This window comes from Streptopelia decaocto (assembly GCF_964273445.1).
Source record: "Streptopelia decaocto genome assembly, chromosome: 9".
In the NCBI taxonomy this organism is placed as follows: Eukaryota; Metazoa; Chordata; class Aves; order Columbiformes; family Columbidae; genus Streptopelia; species Streptopelia decaocto.
The window spans coordinates 19,990,097-20,008,515 of record NC_138664.1 but is presented as its reverse complement, the minus strand read 5'-3'; the positions used below and the strand labels follow the sequence as shown (position 1 = coordinate 20,008,515).

Below are 18,419 nucleotides of genomic sequence, written 5' to 3'. Positions count from 1 at the left end.
GCAAAGAGATCTGTATTAAAACAGGGAGTTGTTTCAAGTTACTGTAACTGTTGCTAAATCTGCTTATTCATGTGTCAGGGTCACAATCTACACCAGAATCACTGGTCATTTCTTCTTATTTCATAATTGTGTCTCTCTTTAAAGAAAGGAAGTCACCTTGCCAATAATAACAGCTCTTTATCTCGCCCAGAATTACGAACCGGACGAGCTGACCAAAGAGATGGCCCACCTGGAAGGACTCATGAAGGACCTTAACGCCATCACTACAGCGTGACCACCCGCACCGGGACACGACTCCAGACACTTTGCAAGTCTTGGGACTCAGCCTTGGAACACAAGGAATTGTACAGAGGAAAGAAAAAAAGATTAAAAAAAGATAAAAAATAAAGAGGGACAGCACACGAGAGCATGTACGGGAAGCAACCGAGCCAGCCAGCGCGGCTGCGCTGCAGCCGGGCGAGAAGAGACGACCTGTCTTGTCATCCAAGTCATTGCCACGTGGGATTCCACGTCCGTGCAGGACGGGCCGGAATCGGCATCCAGACGAAAGCAAGTGGACTTCGTGTTGGGTTTGTTTGGGTTATTTTCCTTTGGGTCAGGTTTTGTCTCAGTGGTGTGATTGCCCTGCCTTTTCAGTGTTGGACATTGGCATTTATGTACAATTTCTGGTTTTGTTTTATCTTTTTTTATAAAAAGGAAAAAAAAATATTGTAATCAAAAAAAAAAAAAAGAGGAGAAACTGTTGTTTTCCACAGCCTAGACTGACGTTTGACTGCTTGTTCTATTGTGTATGAAAATTCATTGCCAGCGTGGGTTGTTCTGTTTTGTTTTATATTCTGCGTATAATTACGTCCCCTTCTGGCAGTTAATCCATGGCCTTTTGGGATGCTGCACTGCTATTTGTAAGCTTTTTTTATTATTTTTATATTATAATTATTAAAAGCCTGACTTTTTCCTCTCATCACTGTGAGATTACCAGTCTGTTTGAATTGAAATGTAATTTGAAAGGCTTGTTTGTCGCTTTTTGTGCAGTTTCAATATTTTAAGTGGGGGGGGGAAAGTAGATGGGGAAGGGGGAGGGGAATCCAGCGGGAAGTTTCATTATTGTTGTTTTCCTGTCTTTTTACATCGACTCGAAAGACCGAGGCAAGTGAACGCATCTTCTGTAATGTCCTTCCCTGTACCTTCAGCATACTGTGGTTAACAAATGGCAGTGAGTCTCATTTAGAAACATTAAAATAAATTCCTCCTGTAAAGTAGGGTTCCTTATGTTCAGATGACACTAACGCTTCTTGGTGGACCTTTCCTCATCAGCAACAGACCAGATCGTATTTTTGAGAACACCACGTGTCCACAGGATCCTGCAGCAGCAAGTCCAACCCCAGGGCCGTGTCCCTACCCTATTTAAACCAGAATCCTTCTCTTCAGGATCGTTCAGAGACATGAGCAAGGCAAAAATGTATTTTTTTACACTTTGGGAGCCGTTTGAAAAGAAAAACCAGTATTAGCGCCTCAGGTGCTGTTCACATATCTGGCTAGAGAGGAAGGAAATTTCAAAGGGAATTCCTATATGAGGGGAAAGAAAAGGGTGTTTTCTCCTCAACTGCCTGGCTCCGCCATACTCTGTGAGGAGAAATGACATACAAAGAGGGAAAAAATACAATACTCAGCTGCGTAACAAATTCATGTGCAATTCCGTTTGCAAGATGAAAGGAAACTCCAAACTTACGGAGGATTGGGTTGGAGCGTCCGTTCCTCCGGAGCGGTGGGATTTGCCGTCTCGGGCGCTCAGCGGTGCCGCTGCAGGACGCGCAGGTCACGGGTGGTGCCTCTGCTGGAACAGTAAGAGGAATATTGGCATCTGCTTGCATTAAAATAAAATAACCAAAAGCAGGCCACAAAAAAACCACCACCATCACCAAGTACGTTAATTTTCATAGGCCCTGTCGCTAAGAGAAGGGGGAGCCAGTTTTACTTCCTCTCTTTTCCTGGACTCTGTGTTGTCATTTCTAGGACATTTGCTGGTTTATTTATTATTTGAAGGTGGGGGAGGAATCAAATTAATCAGAGCACCGTGGGCAACCCAGATAATTGATGTTTGGAATTTTAATCAACACAATTCAGGGCAAAATAAGCTACAGAATATGTATTTAAGTAATGAAATACACACCCTGTCCTGAAAGGAGGGGGTGTATGTTTTCCTCTGCCTGTTTTTTACCTATACCCAAAGAAATGCCATCACACATACACAGTATTCTTAGCTGGTGGGTCTTTGTGAATATTACTTATGTATAACACCATGAATGTTAATATTGTCATTGAATTTGGGGAGGGGGAATATTTTTAATGATAAAACAACTGTTCAAAGTTGGTTTTTTAAGGTTAAACTAAAAAAAAAAAAGAAAAAAAAACAGCAAACATTTATTCAATTCAGTGTACAATCTGTATTGCACTTTTTCACATTTTAATGCTACGTTTTCTTACGTATCCTGTGATTTTCCATTTGGAACATTGTGTATCCTTGTAGTGTCATAGCCCAGCTGTGCAGTGCCAGCTTCCCTCAGAGACATTCGGGGAAAAAACCAAATCTGTATATTGTTTTATGATTCTCATGTAGAATTTCGAGGCCTGCTGTAGACGTCTACCTTTCTGTACAATTTTTTTGCTTTTCTGTAGTATTTGCTGTATACTCTATGGCTTTTTTTAATAACTTCATGTTTATTATTTTGTATTGGACATCCAATACACTTTTTTTAATCCAATCGAATTCTGGTCTGCTTGGAGAGTTTTGTTCTCTTTTTAATTACTCCCATACCTTTTTTGTTTTTCTTTTAATCAGGGTGGTGACCAGGTTTGGAATTTTACTCGCCCTTTTTTTGCTGGGGCTTGGTGAGTTGTGTATCCAGAGAAAGAAGAACTCTTTTCCCCCATCTTTGTGCAGACAATGAGCACGTAGCATCTTTCAACTCCCTTTCAAAGCTCAATAGTAAAAGTCTCACCCTCTAAACAAGCAAGCAGCATAAGGAAGGGTTTCACATCCGTGAAATTGCATTGACTAGCCTTAGTAAACCAGGAAATCACAGCAAAATAATCCTGTAATTCTTTGAATATAGCACCTTATAAAAGTGCAGTAATATCCTTACTGTTGCCCTCATTCTAACTCCAGCCTCTTCCTTCCCATACTAGAGACTCTCAGTGATCATCAGCCTCTTCTCCACAAGCCACCTGCTTGCCCAGTGACTGGTGCCCCCTGTTCTCGGGGACATCAGAGCATTCCTCAGCCCGGCCTCTGCTAACAGGAACACAAGATACTGCTTTGTTTTGCATCTCTCAGCTCCCCCCTCTTTATTTTGCCACTCTGATCTTTCCATTTACTGGAGCACACGAAGCTCTCAGGTGGGAGCCTCAAGTTCTGGAGGGATTCCGAGACCCAGCAGGGATTTCTCAGCCATGCTAGAATTGGATTGTGCACATATACGTGTACAGGAGAGGAGAAATGGCATCAAGTTGAGGCTGTCACAGGGCAGACAGAGTGAATACGGGAAAATAAAAAAAGGCCCTCCCTTCTACTTACTAACCTCTAGCTTTAAAAGTGAATATTTTTTGCTAGGTTAGTCGGTGCTACTTGCTTTGCAGACCAAGCCAGACGACCAAGGGACAGTTTAACAAGGCGTTCATCGCGTAGCCCGTTTGAAGGCTGAGCTGCTGAGAGCTGAGTGGGGATGGGGACACCAGAGGGCAGCAGTGACTCGCTGGTACCCAAAGCTGCCCCGCAAACCCACGGGCTGCACCATTTGTGCATCCGCCTGGAAGAGAATCACTTGTTTCTCTTCAGCCTGGGTTAAGGACACTCACATTGGTGATGCTTTCGTGTTTGTTAGCAGCAGGTTAATAAAGAACTCGAGCTGCTTGTCTTTAAGATGCATTGAGACTGGATTTAAACTAACACCAAAACACTGTTTATCTCAAATAAAAGCATTACTGATTTAACTGCCTTTGTCAAAACTGTTAAACCATTATAGCTTTTCTGTGGGGCCAGGTTTCCCCTAACTCAACACAGGCTTCAGCCTGAACACATACAGCCTGTGCGACTCTTAAAAGCCAAATGTTGAGCTGCACTGTGACTCTCTAGAACCTTCCATAAGCAGAGACGGTAGAATTCCTGCCTCCAAAAAAGCTCGTCAGCTCTCCAGTGTGACAGACACCCTGGAGGTCAAGGGGACAATCATCCCAGCAAGCCAAGGGGGGCTGACAGGGGACAGGCAGCAGACAGGACCAGCGGGTTGGGAAAAGCAAAGCCAACCCTTGGCAAGCACAATGTGGAAAAGTGGCAAGGAGAACACAAGCCTAAGAGTGAAAGGGTGAGAAACACGCACACCTGCAGGCAGGAAAAGCCTGAATGTGACAGAGCGCCAGGGAGACAAATGCAGCAAGAAGAGTGGGCAAAGAAGGATTCGGCCTATTCTGAGTGCTGCTGGGCCACTTTGCTGGGGGAAAAAGTTCTCTGCCAGCTGAGAAAGGTTCTGTCATCAGGACTCACAGGTGCCTCACTCATTTTCCTTCCACAAGCAGGACCAGTAGCAGTTAAACTAGGACAATCACCTATTCTCCGCCTTTCAGCAAATGAGAATCAACTTCTCCCAGTCACTTCACATTTCAGCCCCTGTTTCCCAACCTCCCTCCAGCACACGCTGCTGATCTCTCTGTAGGGACCATGAGCTCCCATAGGGCTGCAATTTAGAGAAAACGCTAATTTTTCTCAGTAATCTCTTAGGAGGAAATGCTGTTCCCCACCGCAGCTGCCTGAGGACATGCCAGCCCAGCCAGCTGCCCAGTGCCCCTGGCTGAGGGGATGCTGCAGGGTGCTGTGCCCATAGGGTTGGTCAGGCTGGCAGTTTAACCACAGCCCTTTTGTTCAACACGCAAATGCACCAGTAACACACTTGGAAACATGATGCAGGGCTGCTCCGGGATCTGCAAATCCTCACCACCTGAGCCAGACACAGCCCTGCTTACAATATCCTGCAGCAACCTCCTCACTGCAAAGGCTGGGAGAACTAACTGAGACGTGCTAGAGATGTAGCAATAAAATCACACATTAACAATCCAAGTCAGTAGTACTCACCCTTGGCGGGCCAGGGAAGGCTGGGCTGTCGCAGGCTCCTCTACTCAAGGATTTACTGTGTCCCTTTTTCCCTTCTTTCACTTGAGGCGGCTGTCAGCACCTCCTGTCACTTCATTATTCTGGGAAAAGGGGGTGAGGTTTTTCTGTCCTGGGCTGCAAACCTGAGGGAAAAGGAAAGAACAGCCCCATCTGTAACCTCAGTGACTGTCCCTGGCTGGCAGGGCCTCTGCAGACAGACCTGGGACAGTCACATGAGCGTGTTGGAAACCCTTGACATGATTTCGGGCCCCCCTTAGGACCCTTTCACAGGGAGCTCAGCCTCCCAGGAGCACTGCTAATGCAGACACATGGGGCAGGACGGGGGGGCCAGGCTGTGGGCACCCAGCACCATCTGGGGATTCACAGGACACAGAGGTTTGTCAGCGGAGCCCAGCTGTGATTAGAGCCTGGGGAGGGTTTCCCCAGCAGAAGGAGGAAACCGGGGATGGCTGTGTGCCTGACAGCCTCACCCCGCCCAGCATCCTCATATGTGAGGAAAACACCAGGCCCCGTTTCTGCTCCATCACCATGGTAACAGCAGCCACCTCATGTGGCCAAGCTCTGCGCTGAGGATGGCGCTGAGGACAGCGATGCCGGGGCGGCCTCCCTCCCGCACGGGGGTTTCCCTGGCAGCTGCTGCTGGTTTATGAGGCGCAGCCCCAGCTCGTGCTGCTCTTCATTGATCTCCTCGCTGGCTGCAGGGAGGATTTGCAGCCCCGTGACAAAAAATCCCTGTCACTGGAGACAATGCTGCGGTATGGGCAGAGAGCAGCTGCCCGGTAAACCCAGTCCCTCGAGCTGCTTTTTGGTGAGCTCCAGTAGCCAAATGCTGGGACAGGCTCAGTGACACATGGGGTTACTGAGCTGGGGTCACCTCAGCCCCATGTGGGATCAGCCATAGTTGGAAGGGGAAAAGAAACTACATTGCTGGTGGAGCAGGGCTGGGTGTGCAGGGAAGTGGGGGGAACAAAAAGGACACCACCAGATACAGGGTTGGGGAAAATGCTGCCCAGTCCCAGCCCCACACCTGCTAGCACTGAGGGGACCCTAAAGACGGGATGCACACTGGTTAGCAACACACTGCAGCACACAGCAGCTCCCAGAGCCCTTCACCCCAACATGGAGCACAGGCCTGGCCAGGGGGACTGTCCCCATCCTGGACTCAGAGCACAGAGCCAGTGCTCCACCTCTCCTCCACAGCTGCTCCCAGCAATTAGGAGGACCACAAGCACCTCCCAAAAGTGGGTTTAAAACAGCAAAGCACCCCAAAATCCCAACCACCACTCCTACCTGAGCTGAAGGAGCCTGCTGCTTGCTGCAAGGAGCTGGGAGTTAGACTGAGAGCTGCCCCGTGCCTCACCTTCCCCAGGTGTTTCCCATCTCCATCCCCAGGGCAGGGCCGCTTCCCAGCTGTGTGGAATTAGCTGGAGTGTCCAACCCAGCACTGCTCACTGGGAGCTCGTTCTGGCCACCTGCCTGGACTTGGTTTGCAGACAGGCTTGGAAATGGGGCTGGGCAGGACAAGGGAGTTTTAATGGGGTGAGGACTGGAGCTGGGGACAGCCCTTTTCAAACAGGCACTGTGTTGGATACTACAAGCCACTGAGATGCAGTAAAACCCAGCAAGCAAACAAAGGCATCATGACAAACTGGAGATGGATCCTGAGTCCCCTGTGCTTGTGACTCATGGCCTCTCACAGGATATTCCTGAGTCCCCAGGTGTCTCCCTGTTTTCATATTACTTGAACCAGACCCTATGATTTTGGAGATCATTTTGCTGGAGACAGGGAGAAGAAAAATGTGTATCGTGTCCATGCACGAATGCCTCCAGGTCTCCCTGTTCATCCCTGGGGTATCTGCACCTCCTATATATATGTATGACATCATATATATATATATGGTATCACACTTGAGCCTTCACAGTAGAGCTACACGTTAAGCATCTTTCTAGAGATAAAGTGTATGTGGCACAGCCTTTCCAGGAGCACCAGGCTTACAGTGACATGAAACACCATGTTGTCCTGGCACTAAATCTTCGCCACAAACCATGAAGCTGCAAGAGGGGCCTGAGGCACCAGGGAAAAGGTTAATAACCCACCAGGGACACTGTTCCTGCCTGGCAGCACGGCCATGAGCTACAGATGTGGCAGAGATCAGCAACATGCTGCCCAAGCATCGTGTCCCCTCCCTGCCCAGGCTGCCAGGCTTCCTGTGCTCCTGGCAATAAGTTCAGACTGCTCCTGGGCAAGGCAGCAGAAATAGAACTGGTTTGATTGGAAGACAGCCTTAAGACCAAGTCCAACCATAACCCAACTCCAGCACCAACCCATGTCCCTGAGAACCTCATCTAAATGCCTTTTAAATCCCTCCAGGGATGGCAACTCCACCACTGCCCTGGGCAGCCTGCTCCAATGCTTCACAACCCTCTCTATGAAGAATTTTTTCCTGTTATCCAATCTAAACGTCCCCTGGTGCAACTTGAGGCATTTCCTCTTGTCCTATCACTTGCTATTTGGGAGAAGAGACCAACACCATCCATGCTCCAACCTTCTTTCAGGCAGTTGTAGACAGTGATGAGGTCTCCCCTCAGCTCCTGTTCTCCAGGCTCTTCCCCAGCCTGGAGCGTTCACGGGGTTGTTGTGACCCAAGTGCAGGACCTGGCACTTGCCCTTGTTAAACCTCAGACAGTTGGCCTCAGTCCATTGATCCAGCCAGTCCAGATCCATCTGTATGGCCTTCCCACCCTCCAGCACATCAACATCCCCGCAATTTGGTGTCATCTGCAAACTCAGTGAGTGTGCCCTCAATCCCCTCATCCAGATCATTGATAAAGAGATTCAACAGAACTGGTCCCAGTACTAAGCCCTGGGGACACCCCTTGTGACTGGCCAACAACTGGATTTGGCTCCGTTCACCACAACTCTTTGGTCCCGGCCCTCCAGCCGGTTCTTTATCCATCACAGATAAACCATCCAGGCCATGAGCTGCAGCTTCTCCAGGAGATGCTGTGGGATACAGTGTCAAAGGCCTTACTGAAGTCTAAGGACACAACATCCACAGCTTTTCCCTCATCTACTAGGTGGGTCACCTTGTCATAGAAAATCAGGTTGGTCAAGCAGGATCTGTCTTTTATGAACCCACGCTGTCTGGGCCTGATCGTGCAGTTGTCCTGGATGTGCCGTGTGATGTCACTCAGGATGATCTGCTCCCTGACCTTCCCCAGCACTGAGGTCAGATTGGCAGGTCTGGAATCCACCAGATCCTCCTTCTGATCCCTCTAGATGGGTGTCATGTTTGCCAACTTCAAGAGTCCAACTTACTTCCAAAGGAGCAGCACTGAAGACCTGTTCTCCATCTCTCCTCCCCTGCTAAGAGCAAGAAGTCACTCCCAGGTCTGCCAGGCCCTTTTAACTTTGGTTGCTTTGCTCCAGCAGTGCCAGGACCTGCCATGCCTGCCTCCCATGCTGGGTGGTAGGGTGACCTCACTTCTCCCAGGATGGTGGGGCAGCTGGGCCAACTGGAGCATCAGCAATAGCCAAGAGCAGCTCCCGTCCCTCTGGAGAGCCACCGCAGGGCTGTGCTGGCCCACGTCAGTGCCGAGCCGCTGCCGAGAGGAGCTGACAGTGATGGGCATGCACAGGGCCGGAGCTGACAGCACCCTCTGACCGCAGCAGGAGGCCAGCGCGGGCGGAGAGGACACCTGAGAGGCAGCAGCGCGTCTGGGGAGGGCAGCTGACCGTGTCCTCCATGAGCCACCCCCATGACCCATCTCCAGCAGAGCCAGAGGGGGAGAGCACGTGTGCTCCTCTGGAGCCGTGCGTGGGTGAGCCCCAGCCATTCCCATCACAGCTGAAGAGAACCAGTGTGTAAAAAAACAAAAATGCCCCTGAAGAGCTGTCTAATTTGCAGCACAGTCAGGGAGAGCAGCTTCCTAGAGAGGGGAAGGCGTTGAGGCATGTGGCCCTGGGAGATGCTGTTAACACCTTCGTGCCCAGTGCCGCAGGACAGCTTTGGGCAGATCCCATCGCCTCCCACAGGCAGGGGCTGCCTTCGGGGGGGCATTTCTGGAGGAGGTGACCAGCTCCCCCTACACCGCAAGGAAACCGGGTCCTGCAGTGCCCATGCCAACAAGAAATCACTCAAAGGCGTACAAAAGGATCTTGCATTTGCTGGCCTAAAGCACCCGCTTTAACCTATCAAGCTGTTCTTTCTCCCCTGTTAAAACAAAAGAGCATTCACCTCTTCCGAGAGACTTCAGTCAATGTCTTTTCTAATCAAGTGCCTGCTAAAAGTTGGACCTGAGAACAGTCACTGCTGGTGATTAAGGCCAGCTGGTAGCTGGAGGCTGAAAGGCAGCTGGTTTGCAATGCCTTCTTAAAAGAAAAATCAATATTTACTTTCCTGCAACTGTAGAACCAAGTTAGGATTTTCTTTCCTTAATTTGCAAATAGTAGATGGCACCATATTCAGCTCCATTTAAAACAGAGCCTAAAGTCGAAGTGAAGCTTAGGCTCAGTGTGCTGGAATTAAAAAGACAAAATGTCTGAGGCCTCTGCAAATGATTTGAGGGACAAAACCAATGTGCATATACTGATGTGTGAAAATTTCCCCCTTTTTTACCAAAAGGTAGAAAGCAGGCAATGAAGGGATTTGTTTGAGGGGACCTTTGAAGATGCCAATCCAGAGAGCAGTCCCCGGGGATTGCTGGGAGCAGAGACAAGGACAGCGCCTGGCAGGGACACGGACGGGGACGTTGGAAAGGCCCCAGCACTAACAGGGTCACTGGGGCGGGTGGCACTGGCAGCAGACAGCTCACATCCAGGGCCATCATGCACGTCCAGCCAGGCCTCCCGGCCCAACACCTTAAACAGCGAAAACACTTGGGACCTCAGACTTCAGCACTGCGTTGAAAACAGGCAGTGCTCAGCTGGGACACGGGGACAGGACCTCGGGGTGGCCCAGCTTCTCCACATTGTTCCCTCCTGCCAGAAAAGCAGTGTTGAGCCAAGCCCAGGCCTCTGCCAGGAGGGGGGTAGTGTTGCTCACAATATGCCTAAGTGGTTTGATTGAATTTCTGCAGATTTCTGAGTGTGGGCTTGAGCTTAAAAACCAAACTCACTGGTGGTCACACCCTGGCTGAGTGGCCACAGAAATCCTGGCACCGCAAACTGAGCATTTCCCTGGGTGGGGAAAGGGAGAAATGTGACCAAGGAACCACCCAGTTGATGACAAGCGGCTGCAAAACCACCTCTGACTGCTGAGGGCAAACCCAAACTGCAGCTTTCCCTGCCCTGATTCTCTCCCCGTTGAGCCCCGCTTTAGTTTAGCAGTGGGAAGGGCCACCCCACCCACGTCCCTGCCCAGAGGCCACCAGTCGGTCACCTCTTCCAGGGATGGAGGGGTGGGACACTGTCAACAAGGGGGTAATGGTGGATAGGAGAGGGCTGAAGTGCCACCAGCAAAAAGAGGGGTGGTCAGCACTGGAGCAGAGCATCAGCAGGGGGATCCCAGTGCCATGGCTGGTCTGGCCTCTTTTCTCCCTTCTATTGGGACTCACGTGGTACTGATGGCCCAGCCGAACCTCTCACGGGCTTGGAGAGGTGTCTGCCACCCACGGGTGCTGCAGGGACAATGACCTTTGACAGGTGCACCTTGTCGGGTGCTGGGGCTGCGCTGGTGCCAGCAGCTGCTGTCTCTGCTTCACTAGCGCTCAAGCTGTGACACTGCCCTTGCCTATGGGAAGCAGAAACTCCTGGTCAGCCTTTCAGTCCCACCACAATCCCCAGCACCTCTTTGCCAGGGCTGTCGAGACGCCAACGCTGGACCCTCTCCCTTCTCTCCCTGGGCTCCAGCTCCCTCAGCTACGGAGCTTTGTTCCCACCCTGGTGCCTCCCCTGTGGTCTGTATTCCTGTTCTGTACCCTTGTCCCAGCCAGGTAAGGCTGGAAAGATTTCTGCCTACCCCATCACTTGAGGATATGATTGTCTGTGCCCTCCCCATGTCTCCAGTCCCACAGGGAGGTGGGGGCCCTTCAGTCACTCATTTCTGCAAGCTTTTCCTTTTGTGTGAGGTGGCTGCAGAGCCCAGGGGCAGAAGTGGCTGAGTTCTCTGCAGTCACGTGCGGTGTGACAGGTGGCCTGGCCAGAGGTGGCTGCAGAGGAGCTGGGGGGCGAGAGTCCTCTGTTGTCCTACAGAGGTGTAAGCAGTGAGATGTCACCTCTGCCTGGCCACCGGTTCCTCCTGTTTCTGCCTGAAGGTGGAGGAGCAGCAGCAGTGACGCCGCACCAGCAGTGACAGGCCTTGGGCAATTCTCTCAGTTGCTTTTTACATGCCGTGGTTTGCACAGAAATGGGAGCATTGCCTCGTGCACATCTTCCACATTGCAAAGCGATTCTCTTCCACAGAATAACGGGAATGCAGAGCCCAGCTCACGCAGCTTGCAGCTCGTGTCCCACTGCCACATCAGCCCCTTGAGTTGGCATGTACCAGGTGGCTCCTGAGGCTGAGTAAACAAGTAAAAGCTGTCACAAGTGCCTGGTTTTCTTTATTTTAAATAATATATGAATATATGTATTCGTTTCTTTGAAGTTGTGGTTCCTCAGTTAGTAATGATGTCTCCCCTAGCAAGGAGGAGAAATGTACAAATCCCTTCTCCTCCTGGGCACTCACTGGAGTACTCTGTAGGGTACCAGATTCCTCCTCTGAGCTCACCAGTCCTGTGCCCAGCACTACAAGATCCCTGAATTTGCAGAGATTTAAAAAAAGACTCATCCAGGGCATGCACAACCGCAACCCCAGCGTCAGGCTTCCTGGAGACACATCAGAGATGTTGCAGGGTGTCTTACGGTGGTTGTGACTGGAGGTCAATGCTGAGCAAAGAGCCCACATGCCAGGCTCGTGCCCACATAGCACTGAATGTTGTGCTCAGTGAACCTCATCATCACCTCGCAGGTCCGAAACAGCTCAGTGAATTTGCAAAGAGGAAGAAAAAAGCCTCATTTCCAAGAGCTGAGCCCCAGCCAGCTTCTCGCCGCACCTCTGGCACCACTTTCCTTGCCATCGAAGGCCGGTGCAGGGGCTCCGAAAGCACTGCCAGGAATAAGGCTGGTCTCCAGCACCTCAAAATGTCTCACAGGGTCAAAGAAGTATGAGTTTGGGGGCCCTCAGGAAAAGCATGAGACCCTCCTGCCCATTCTTCTGCAACCTGTGGCTGTGTTTGAATCCCTGCTGGGTGTTGGTGGAGAACAGAAAGCAGGTTTCACAGGGAAGTTTCAAAGCTCAAAACTTAGATCTTCGTTCTATTCCAGCATTAAAACCTTGGAAGTTTACAAATCTTCTGTGAAATGTAATTTTAAACCACATTTTTAAATTGGACTGACTCACCATCCCAGTTTCCTCTGTAATAGTAATGGCACATAAAATAAAAAAAAACGCTGGCACAGACATTCATTTTGAAAGGCAAAACCAGTATTTCACTGCCTGAGCTTCCCTCACTGAAACTCCTGAACTGACCTACCAGGGAGGAGTCCTCTCATTTCAAGGGAACAGCATTTTCTGATGAAAATATCTGGTTTACCCTTATGCTTTCCTGCTGATTTACAGCCAGGCGAGGCCAGAGGATTGCTGCAGGGAGACTCTCAGGCTCTCCTGTTTTCCTGTACTGGCAGAAATAGGAGGGAAAAGGAGCGTCCTGCCTGGACTGAGCCTGTGCTGGGCTGTGCCAGCGGGAGTCTGTGTGTCTGTGCATCTTTCTCTGCAAAATACCGATTTCATTCATAGCCCTTGGGCTCCTTTTTTTCTCTTTTTGACATCTCCGGCATTGGGCATTCTGGCAAAGGTGGTCCTGGACCTTGTTCTCATCTCAGCAGGGAAGAAACACAATTGATGTGTTAGCAAATTCGAGTCTTTCAGAGGCTGGACAAGATGTCAGAGGGCTAAATAAAACCATTGGATGAGAAGTTACCATGAAAATGAGGTTTCAGAGCAGGAAAGATGAATGTGAGACTATCAGAAGGCAGAGGTGGAGGATGGTATCTGCTACACCTCGCTGCCACGGGCTGTGGGACACACTACCTCCAGCAGCTGGGCTGCTCGGCCCTACATTTTTTTTTGCTAGAAAGAAAAGGCACGAGGCAACAGCTCCCATTTGAGCTACTGACCCAAATCATCGATTTCGTGTGTAGAGTGGGGCTGGACAAAGGCTCAAAGAGGATCTCAGAGGAGTGAAAGGACAGCTAAGAGTTGAGTCTAGTTTTATCTTCCTAAAATATATCAGGTCCTGACCTTGACATCCTCATCCAGCTTAGTGTGAGACCTCGAAACGGCTATTTCATTTCTCTGGTTTCCTGTCTGCTTTCTGTGATAGCTCCTACTCCGAGCTGTTAAGGTCCGGATCCTGTGGCAGGGCTCCTCAGGCTCTTCTCCGAGGATCACAGATTTCTCCTTTTTACTGTTAAAAATTCAAGTGTAGGCAAAAGTTATAAACTTTTACTGTCAACGGCTTAAGACTTAATTCCTACAAGAACGTGTGAGGTGGACATGTGGCAGCAGGTAAACGCACTACTAAAGCTCTAAAGACATCAGGAAAATACAGACAAAACCCTCCAGGCTCCTCTGTCCAGTAGGAAAGAGAGGACTGAAATGTCACCCAAGGTTTTTTTTACTTCTTGAAACCTCATCTCACGTTGCCTGAAGTTCAACACTCAAAGCAGACGGCCAGTCAGAGGGATGGGTTTTTCACATTTTTATTTACTAAGGTTTTTATTGTGTGTTTTATATTGCAAACCCCACCCTTAGAACTCTTCCCTCCCTTCCCCCCAAAAAAGAAACCAAAAAATAACAGTAATAATAATAATAAATATAGTTCCACCTACTGAGACAAGCCTAGTGTTGACTGGGGTCCAGTCGGAATAACTCAATATTGGCTACTGCACTGCTAAGAACTGGAAAATCAAATATCCCCGTGAAAAACAAAGCAAAGGAACCCAACCGAAGAAGGATGTTCACCAGACTGGTGGATGGAACGCACATCTACCAGAGACAGCCCTCGGGGTGTTGCTGTGCCCCTCCGTTTGTCTGAGTGTCCACAGGGCTTGTTGAGATTCAAGTACCAATGCAGCAGTCACGGGACCGTCATCCAAGAGGGCTCGGCATTGAAAACCAGCTCCTTTTATTAAATACCCCAGACCCAAACAGCTCCCAACCTCTTGAGATGCTCGTTCTAGGGGCCCTCTAAGCATACGTGGAAAAAAAGATCGCTAAAAGAAATATCAAACTTAAAAGGATATTGTGAGTCTTCCTTCTAGGAACTGCCTCATACCTTTGAAAATCTGAGAGGGTCTGAGTCTGCTTCAATTCCGGCAACTGATTCTGTTTCAAGATGAACCTGTACATATTTGGAAAAGCAGGAGCTATGGATTATAATTATCACCTGCCAATCAGTCCTACAGGAGGGTCAAAATTGACATGTATTTTAAAACTAGGAGATATATATATGTGTGTGTGTGCGTGCTTACACATGTGCATAAATAGACTACATATGTGTATAACTGTATACTATATATAGAAAAGCATGTGTGTATATATAGATAGATATATAAAATCTACACACACACACACAGACACACACACGCACCCCTCCCACCACACACACTCACACATATATACTTGTATGTAGCTAGTAGAAAAAACATTTCCAGAGTTCCCCTGACCCTTTAAGGAAGACCAAAGCTGATTACATCTGAATTCTGAGCCACCAAAGCACGTTGAAGCAGGAGTGCCCAGTAATGCTTGCAGCGACATTCAAGATACAGGCACATGTCAAGAGTTTTGCAAACAATTCGGTATAAAAAACTACTGTCAGCCAGTGTTTCGGGAGAGAGTTGGGGGTGGGAAGAGGTAAAAGAGGGAGTTTTATGGACCTGTATCGTTACTGTGGAAATAGTAGTTTTTTGGCACTGCTGCATGAAGTCCTGCTTTCCTTCTGAGGGCTGCCAGGACCCCGTGATCGCTGGGAACAGAGGAAGGCTGGACATGTGTTTCTAAGACCTGTTAGAAAAACTGAGCACCTGACTCTTTACAGCGAGGTGGCTGGAGACACCTCTTGGCCTACAGGAAAAAAAAAAGAGAGAGAGAAAGAAAGGATCGAAGTAAAAGAAAAGGAGACGTTTGCTCTAGAGGTAAAGGCTGTCGCTTCTCAGCGCTGCGCGCACCCAATGACCCCTTACCGTCTCCATCCCGCTTTGACTGCCTTATATCAGGGGAGCCTGGAAAATCCAGCTGCAGGTGCCTGCCAGGCCCCAGATGTGTCCGTGACGCTGCAGGACAAGCCCAACGCCAGCCACATGCAGGCGCTTATTGCTGGTGAAATCAAGCAAAGGATTTCAGTTCCCCCGTCAGAGAAGCATAGACCACGGCCGGCCGAATTTCTGCTCTAATCTGATTTAAATGGTAGAAACGTAGTTGCAAATCTGGAGGATTCTTGGCTTGGTGCCTCAAAGCTCAGACTCCCCTGGGCTAAGGAGGAAAAGGGCTGGGGTGACTGCACCCCACTTCTCCATCTTTTTCTACCCAGTTGTCTTCAAAGCAGTCAGCCCATGGACACTGAGACATTAAACTGAGGGAGGGAAGGCCAAAGTGCTGCCTCTATCCCCGTCCCTCCCCTCGCTTTGCCCTGGCAGGCAGCGCACACGGTAAAAAAAACACAGAGAGGCTGAAGCTTGGGCTCTTCTGCTGGCAGAGAGACAGGACTTCTCCCACAACCCATATCTGTGATGCCTACAATAATACAGAGGGGATATTCACTGCCCTCCCTGGGACTTACAAGGGATTGTTTCTTGTTCCCAACTAGAACATCAGTGGAATAAGAAGGAGACAAGTCATGCCCGTCCATCTCCTGGTCACCTTTATCTTCTTCAGATGGAGTCCAAGCAAAAACTCAGCCCTTCTGAAATCCCTAGATGGGACTGCATTAATGACACTCACCCCGCTTCTTGCTTCCTCTGCAACCTGCTGATCCCAGGAGCAAACCTGGGGCAAGTGAATCTTTCTGATGCGCACAGTGAGCCATCCAATTCCCCCATCAACAGGTGCTGGGTTCACAGCTGGTGCAAAGCCAGGCCAAGCTGAGGCCAACCAGAGTTGTTCTACACACACCAGCTACAGGCCCGACCTGATGGTCCCTATCATGGCCCACGTCAACCTCGGATCTTTGTCTCAACAGGAAAACCTTTTTTTTGGTGGCTTCTATGGCTGATCATTCATATGTTCCAGCTCAGGCACACGCCTCGTCTGTGCGTTACCTCGTTGGATTAAATTTGCTCATATCCTTTTGTTCCATGTATTAAAATATTCTATAAAATCAAGTGACCAAAAATCTATAGCTCTAAGAATACCTGGTTATCTTTTTTTTTTGTTGTTGTTTTTCATGTGGTTTTTTGTTTGTTTCTAATCACAGTTAAACCTAAATAAAATAAATGGAGAGAAAAGAGGGGGAGAAAAAAAAAAAAAAAGGAAAAAAAAAAGATTCATGAAAGTCTAATCGGGAACTGAATTGCACGGCTGACATAACCAGCTCTCAGAAGGAGTCCTCACAAATTGGAGGGCAGTTTGGATCTGACAGGTTCCAGATCCCCTGTGAGCACTATGGATTCTTTCCGCCCGCCAGCAGTCAGAGCGCCTGCAGCGCTGGCCCCAAACACCAGCGGATGCGGTAAAGAACCTGAGGACATCTGACGCGGTAAAGTCACACGCCCAGGAATTGAGCTACAAGGCTTCCCAAGAAGTCCGGTCCCTCCCCCAGGAAAAGGGGAGAAGCTGGAAATAGATTCTCTAGAGGAATGAGGAGAACTTTGGCTCAGTGTCTGAGCCAGCTCCTGGGGCAAAGATGGCTGGGAAGCAGAAATCAACTTGATGTCCTGGTTCAGACGTCCCGGCGGCACGGGCGGCGTGCTCTTGGACTGCAGGATCTGCGGAGGTGGGCTGGCGGTCTGAGGCAGGAGCAGAGATCCGTGAGAGCCTGAGGCCCCCGAAGGGCCACACTGAAAAGTTCTTGTCGCCACTGGGCTCTGACTAGGAGGACTAAGGCCGGAAGGGGTGTAACAGGGAGAGGCGACGCCAGACTGTTGTAGCGGAGACACGGAGGCAAAAGGCGGCCGTTCTTGGTGGAGCTGGGCTATCGTTCCAGTTAACGATCCTAAAGCACTTGGATGTGTCTGGCACAGGCCTGAGGACGGCCCAGCAGAGACCTGTGCCAGCTGGCTGAGGCTGGAGGATGGAGAGTTGGAAGAAAGAGGGGGTTGGAAGTGATTCATTCCCCCCAAAGTCCCGCTACCCGAGAGCTGCTGTAACTGTCCCCCCTGCAGCGGTCTTGTGGTGGGCTGGAACTGGTTGAGAAGACTGGGGGGTGAGTTTGATGAGAGCTGGGTGAGCGATGTTGATGGGGAGCTACTTGTGGCTTGCTGGAAGTGCCCAAAGCCAGCACTGGGAAGGGCTGGCGGCTGCTGCTGCTGCACGGGCTGAGCTGTCCCCAGGGGTGACCCAGAAGGCGCATGCTGGAACTGGCTCGGTCCCACCGAGGACATGCTGCTGGAACCCGGCTGGCTCGGGCCACCCGGAGGGGATCCCACCTGGAACTGGCCTAAGCCGGCGGCAGCTGAGAACCCTGCGAGCTGCTGGATGTGGAAGGAAGAGGACGAAGGGGTTTCTGCTCCGGGGGTGTGCAGCTGGGATGGAGTACTGGAGGGAGAGCCAACGGCAGAAGGCCCTGTCGACGGGATTAGAGACTGCAGCCTTTTAAGCTGTCTCGGAGTCTGGTTGGATTGCTGGCCCAAGGAACCCAGCACGGACACCGGAGGACGGAAGATGGCAGTGGGGAGGCGCGGGTGGTGGGTCAGAGCTATAGCCACGGAAGTGGTGGCCGCTGCAGCTTGCAGGGGCGCCTGGATCAGTGGGGTCCAGATGACGGGGGTCGGGGTGGACGCGGCAGCGGCGGCGGCGGCGGCGGCGGCCTGGACGTTGTGAGCGCAGTGTGCCATCTCCCTGTCGTGCTGCACAATCTGCTGGATGATCTCGTTCTCCTGGTAGTTGAAAACGCCCGAATTGAGGTCATGCTGGACTTTGTGCAGCAGAATGGAATTTTTCTTGCCTGTAGAGAAAGTGAAGAGAGAAAGTGTCATTCGGATATGTCAAAGCACAGGAGGCTTCCTCAAAGCCTCCTGCCAGACCTTCCTCGGATTGCCGGCACTTTCTCTGTCATT

At 50.2% G+C, this 18,419-nt stretch overlaps 2 protein-coding genes across 7 annotated transcripts in view; one reads left to right on the top strand and one right to left on the bottom strand.

The window, feature by feature from the left end:
• NEO1 (neogenin 1) overlaps window positions 1–970 on the top strand; it is a 159,476-nt gene extending 158,506 nt beyond the window's left edge. For all 6 annotated transcript variants that reach the window (XM_082061227.1, XM_082061229.1, XM_082061228.1 and 3 more), the window contains exon 28: window positions 191–970. In XM_082061227.1, the coding sequence (XP_081917353.1) occupies window positions 191–274 (84 nt within the window). In that variant the 3' untranslated portion in view covers window positions 275–970. The remainder of the gene's footprint in view (window positions 1–190) is intronic.
• A 15,781-nt stretch (window positions 971–16,751) lies between these two features.
• HCN4 (hyperpolarization activated cyclic nucleotide gated potassium channel 4) overlaps window positions 16,752–18,419 on the bottom strand; it is a gene marked incomplete at both ends in the record, with an annotated part of 92,142 nt that continues 90,474 nt past the window's right edge. Inside the window, one exon of the mRNA XM_082061480.1 lies at window positions 16,752–18,307. Within this exon, the coding sequence (XP_081917606.1) occupies window positions 16,752–18,307 (1,556 nt within the window). The remainder of the gene's footprint in view (window positions 18,308–18,419) is intronic.